The 5,911-nt window shown below is 36.4% G+C and overlaps 1 protein-coding gene across 1 annotated transcript; it reads left to right on the forward strand.

Moving 5' to 3' along the window:
• Window positions 1–847: 847 nt before the first annotated feature.
• LOC104235573 (large ribosomal subunit protein eL33y) lies at window positions 848–5,337 on the forward strand. Its single transcript, XM_009789360.2, has 5 exons — window positions 848–952; window positions 1,056–1,091; window positions 1,201–1,429; window positions 1,521–1,563; window positions 5,078–5,337. The coding sequence occupies exons 1-4, from the start codon at window positions 921–923 to the stop codon at window positions 1,560–1,562; spliced, it is 339 nt and encodes a 112-aa protein (XP_009787662.1). The 5' UTR covers window positions 848–920; the 3' UTR covers window position 1,563; window positions 5,078–5,337.
• The last annotated feature ends 574 nt before the right edge of the window (window positions 5,338–5,911 follow it).

Genomic DNA, 5,911 nt, shown 5'->3' on the forward strand with positions numbered 1-5,911 from the left:
TAGGCATGAAAAACCTCTTCATATCTCCTAGCTTGAGGGGGGTGTAGAAGAATTAAACAGCAATTGCACAACAATTACTTGACTAAAGATTAGTTGACTGTAGTTAGCTGACCATGGCTAGTTAATTAGTTAGTTACTAACAGTGTTAACTAACTTATGTTAGTGGGGTATTAGTTAGTTGATTTACAACTGTCATTCATTAGATTAGAGATGTATATATACAGCCTTGTAAGGATAGCACGTGCAGTAATGAAAATTGAAGCTTTGTTCTTCTCTGTTTTTGCTTCTTCTTAATTTCTTCATCTTCTCCATTCGAGTGCATTTACAGACAGCTCAATTCACCAATTCATGGAGATTTAACATTTTCGCTCGTAGTGAGTTTCGAACTCCAGTAAAGTGTGTTGGAATTTTTTCGTGTTCTATCTAGGGGTATTTTTATTTAAATTTTATTTTTCACATTAAAAATTGGGTATTTGAATTACATTTCAAGTGGTCGCTAACTATAAGAAAGAAGCACAAAAATTGGCCAACCATTGCATTTTTATGGGGTAGGTGCACAAACAACTATTTTTGGGAATACTATTCGGAGAATATTCGGTACTTATTTTGCTCTGAAATTTTTGAATTAAAATTTTAACTTCAGGATATTTTGTCCAGAAAAATTTAACTGAATTTAATTCCTAAATAGCAGCCTTTAAAGTGGCTACCTGTCATTTCTACCATTGACCTTCTTCTTCTCAATTAGACCCAAAATCATTGTCGAGCCCAACAATTTATAACTGGGCCTCAAACCCACCCGTTGTTCAACCAAATACTACCCCCACCCAATAATATAAATAACTCTCTTCTACTACATTCTAGGGATTTAGCTTAGCTTTCTTGCCGGCAAATTCCTCAGTTGTGGAGCCCCACAGTCGAAAATGGTGAAGGGACGCCAAGGAGAGCGTGTAAGGTATAATACTCTCTCATTTTCAACTACAATCTCCATCTCCTTTTCATAAAATCCTCTGTAAAAATCACATTCTTACTTTCCCTTTTCTCCTTTCTTCTCGCAGGCTCTATGTTAGAGGTACCGTTCTTGGATACAAAAGGTAAAGTTAATTTTTTTTTCCAAAGTTTATGGATTTAACTTGTGTTTTTCAATTGATTTTGGGCACGAATTGATTTTTTTTTTTGGAAAAAAATATATTTGATTTTAAGGTCGAAGTCGAATCAGTATCCAAGCACGTCATTGATTCAGATTGAGGGAGTGAATACTAAAGAAGAAGTGGATTGGTACTTAGGAAAGCGTATGGCTTATATTTACAAGGCCAAAACAAAGAAGAATAATTCACATTATCGTTGTATTTGGGGTAAAGTTTGTAGGCCACATGGTAACAGTGGTGTTGTTAGAGCTAAATTCAAGTCCAATCTGCCACCTAAATCAATGGTACATTTTATCTTCAGTCCTAATTTAATTGTGTTTTAATTAAATTTGTTTTTAGAAAATTTTGTAAATTTGTTTTCTGTAATGGTTCCAGGGATCTAAGGTTAGAGTTTTCATGTATCCAAGCAACATATAAGGTACTTTATTTTTGTTTAAATTTTTTATTATGTTATGGTATGCAGTTATTAGCGTGCTACTTGTTTCTGTATTTGTCTGAATTGTCCTGCTATAGATATAGATTAATATGAATAAAGGATCATTTTGTCCAGTTTTATAATCGGTCTAAAATTTCTACGAATTGATTTTTTTTGTTTTACTGTTAGCATAATATCCTTGGACAATTGCAGTGTTAAAATATTGAATACTTTTACATAAATTGAAAGATTGTTCATTGACATGCCAAGGTGGCCTCAACAATTTGCTCAAAATATGTGTTGCACTCTCGTATTTCCTTTTTCTTAGATGTCTATTACACTTGATTATGTTGCTTCTGCTTCGGTTTTATAATTATCTTCTTTATTATTGTGATTATGCTTTCCTTAGCCGAGTTTCTATCAGAAACCGCCTCTCTACCTGCACAAGGTAGGGGTAAGGTCTGCATACACACTACCCTCCCCAGACTCCATTTGTGGGATTACACTAGGTATGTTGTTGTTGTGGCACCAACCAGTGTGGTGGCGAACACGTTGTGTTCTAAGCTAAGTTGTTTACGTTGTAGGTGGAGGAGATATAGAAAGTGTGTCGTGCTTGATTCATAAGATTCTATAATCAATAGCACCAATATATTATTTTACTTAGCCTGCCTCTCCCATGACTTTCCGGACCAATCAACCCGGATCTGCCTTCGCAAGTCTCTCTGCATTTTGGGAGTAGAGCGTGCAGCAAAATCGAGCAATGGATCTTAGAAGAATTCCACTTTGAAGCACGACTCTTTCTATTTCTGTGTTGGCATTTGAGTTGTCCCCCTTCCTCTTTCAATTGACAAACTTGACGTAGATAGCTCCGGTGGCTTGGGCTTCCGCCTCTATCAGGCGGAGACCCCCCCCCTCCACACCCACAACATAGAGGAGCTGCTCCAACATCCGCACTACAACCAAGAAAAATGCTCTTCAGAGCGATATATGATGCTAAACCGAGACCGAGATATAGAGAGGGTTGTCCTTTTGTTGTCTCGAAGAGACAAAAGAACTCATATGAATGGTGCTAATTCCTATGTTCTTTCTAGTCTCGTTTGGTTTCGAGAGCCTCCCTCTTTTCTGCCCCTTACTCGTCTTTTGAAAGTCGTCGTCCCGGATTTTCTTTCCGTATGCCGGCAAAAGTACCTCTCCCTCACCTTTCTACATGTATTATTATATAGAATTTCCCCGGGTCTCTATAAAAAAGAATGAAAAACCCGAGTGGAAGCACAAACAAAAGGAGAGAAAAAAAGTAGAAAAGAAAAGGGGGGGGGGGAAGTCTAGTGCTAGTTCTTACTCAGACTTCTTTATCTAACTTCCATTTTTGAGTGGTTTCTTTGTTCTAGTGTTTTTGAGAACGAGAAGCGCAAAAAAGCGGCAGGGGCTCGCCTCGCTTCAAAAGCGAAGCACACGCTTCATTGAAGTGAAGCGCAATTCTTAAAAAACATAATGACCTTGCAAAGACATAATATAAATAAGCAAAAAGTTCAATTTAAAAACTTAAAAGTAGGTACCACTACCACCAATTCCTCCATAAACCATAACACAAGCAAAATCACATAAAAATTAACTTTATAAACTGAAATACACATAAAAAGTAATAAATAAAGGCTAAAATACTAATCAAATAAACTGAAAATAATATATATATATATATATACACACACACAATAATTAACTTTATAAAGTGAAATACACATACAAATTAATTAATAAAGGCTATAATACTAAATAAGTAGAAAAAAAGGAGAAAAAAAATTTCGCACCTTTCCTAGCTATGAGCAGGTGACTGGACAGGAACAAGATGAAGAAAGAAGAAAGAAAAAAAGGAGAAGAAAGAAGAAAAATAACCTGGAGCTTCTCTGTTGAAGTCTTGAACCCTAGCAACAATTGATTTTGAGAGAAATGGTCTTTACTTAGTTTAGGGGTCTGTTTTGTATAATAAAAAAACAGACCCAAACTTTTTTTTTTAAAAAAAACTGACCCAAACTTTTTTTTCCTTAAAACTGACCCCCTCCATCAGAAAAGCGAGCGCTTTGTCGCTTCTCGCTTCGCGCTTCTTCTACTGAAGCGAGCGCTTCGTGTGGTCGCCTCGCCTCAGGCATGGAAAAGCGACAAGGCATCGCTTCGCGTCGCTTCGTCGCTTTTTAAAACACTGCTTTGTTCTCTTATTTGGATTGAAAGAAAGAAAAAACTTCCCTTTCTCTTTATTTTTTTTATCCCTTCGATGAATTCGGCTATGACCAATGCCCCACTAGCTAAATAGGCGTAAGAAAAAGCTACCTGAAAAAAGAAAAAAAAGAAAGAAGCAAGGTGCACCTTGAATTGAACTCGACGAATTGTGTTTTGCCAGAGAGATTTTTTTTAGAAAGATTCTTCGTTGGTAATTCAAAAATAAAAAAAATATAAATAAAGGCGCATACGCGGGAAGGGGCCCCCACTACTTCATTCGGGGGGTTTGGAGGGGAAGGGGAGACTAGCCTCATTACTTCCCATTGGGCGAGAGGTGCACCTAGCCCAACCTACCCACTCATCAATCACGGTGTTCAGTTGACTTGCACTGATAAACCCCTATTGTATTGGAATTAGGCGCCTATCTTTTAACTGTTGTCAATGAATCTCTTCCATGTTTGATTCTACTCTATGTTAGAACATCTCTGTGAATGCTATTCTAATCTAAGTGGTCTTATTCTTTGTCCCGTGCTAGGAAGCATTACTCCTCTTTTCATTCCAAATTCAAGAATACAACCGAATGCGCATTCTGTTGTTTTCTCCTTATGCCCAAAAGTGCATGAAACAGAGATCTTATACTTCTTTTGTTCCTATGGATCGATGTCCTGTTCTTTCATTCCATGTTAATCAAACCGCACAAAGAAGCTCATCTCTATAGTGACTTTTTCTCTGTTTTTATGAAACATTTGCAACCTGTGTTTACCGTGTGCTTGCAAGTTATGAAAAACCAAGGCTCACAACATGTAAAATGATGGTTATGTCTCCTGTTCCGGGTTAATTATAGGGTCTTTATTGGCTTTACTTTCTACAAAATTAGTTACAACTTCCATCCTTTCAAGGAGCGCATTTCACGAAGATCTATTCAGAAGCTATAAGCAGAAAACTAACTGCAAACCTATGCTTGGGCAGCATGGAACAGGGAAGGGTGTTCTAACAGACCATGCAATTTGTTATAGATATGACATTAAAAATGCTGTTAGTATCATCTGAGTACCACGTGTAGCATTTAAACTTAGCCCGGGTAGAAGTTGGATTTCATCTTATACTTTGTCATGATAATGATTGATTTAGATGTTCTAGCCTGTTCAAAGTATCTTACTATCACCACATCACATTTTGTAGAGTTGGTTTGTTGTTATCTTGATGTTGTGCTGTGTGAGTGTCATTTACAATTTCCGTCTTATTTATCTTTACCTGTTGATGTTATGTGAAGCTGGTGATGTATTTTTATTTACTCTTGCAGCAAGGTATTGTGTCGTTAACATCTTTGGAGGCCTTACGTTTGTCTGATCAAAGGTCATTTAGTGATCAAGAATTTGAATCTTTTTTAAGTAGTTGGACATAAATTGTAAGTTTATCATTTCCTGAGAAATACCAAGGAGGGAACATCTGATTAGATGTTGTCTAATTTTGTTCTTGGAGTTTCTATGTACGATTATTTGGTATTTGTTACCCTAAATTTTTTGATATTTCCAACATGTGTTCGTGTTTGCTTTTCGCAAATGAATGTTTTCCCTGGTTTTAATGTTGAGATGAGTTTGATGTTGAATAACAATCTTCTGTCCTAATACTGCTCTTCTGTTCAAATGGACCTTACCTTAGGTTCCAAATGTAGAAAAAATGTATTCAGGTGACAAATCTTGGGTTTCCCAGTCCTTGCTTATACTTCACAGCTTATGTACTTGATTAACTTTTCTGATTTCCAAAGCCATTGGAATAACTTTAGGGATCTCGTTTGGTTTGAAGACAAGTTGAGGAGATTCATTATTTTGGTATTATTTTTTAATAATTGTTTAGCATGTTGTATTAATTTTGTAATTGTCAATTTTTGTTGTTTTATTTGGCTCCTGGTATTATTTGGCAAGTATAAGTTACTTCGGTATTATTTTTAATCTCGGGATAACTTATCCCAAGCTTAGTAACCAAACAAGGAATAAGATATTATTAAATTTTATATTCCAGGATTATTTTTGTTTATTCATCGTGCAAAACGACCCCTTAGGGTGCTAGACTTGCAGATTATGGAAAAGGTCGGAGCCACTAGTTGAGTGAACTTGGGGTAACAACTTGCTGAGAA

The sequence above is a fragment of the Nicotiana sylvestris genome, chromosome 5 (assembly GCF_000393655.2).
Source record: "Nicotiana sylvestris chromosome 5, ASM39365v2, whole genome shotgun sequence".
Classification (NCBI taxonomy): Eukaryota; Viridiplantae; Streptophyta; class Magnoliopsida; order Solanales; family Solanaceae; genus Nicotiana; species Nicotiana sylvestris.

Coding starts and splice junctions, on each gene's coding strand:
- LOC104235573 (XM_009789360.2), top strand. CDS start 921: ATGGTGAAGGGACGCCAAGGAGAGCGTGTAAG. Junction 953..1,055: donor CGCCAAGGAGAGCGTGTAAG/GTATAATACTCT, acceptor TTCTTCTCGCAG/GCTCTATGTTAGAGGTACCG. Junction 1,430..1,520: donor ATCTGCCACCTAAATCAATG/GTACATTTTATC, acceptor TAATGGTTCCAG/GGATCTAAGGTTAGAGTTTT.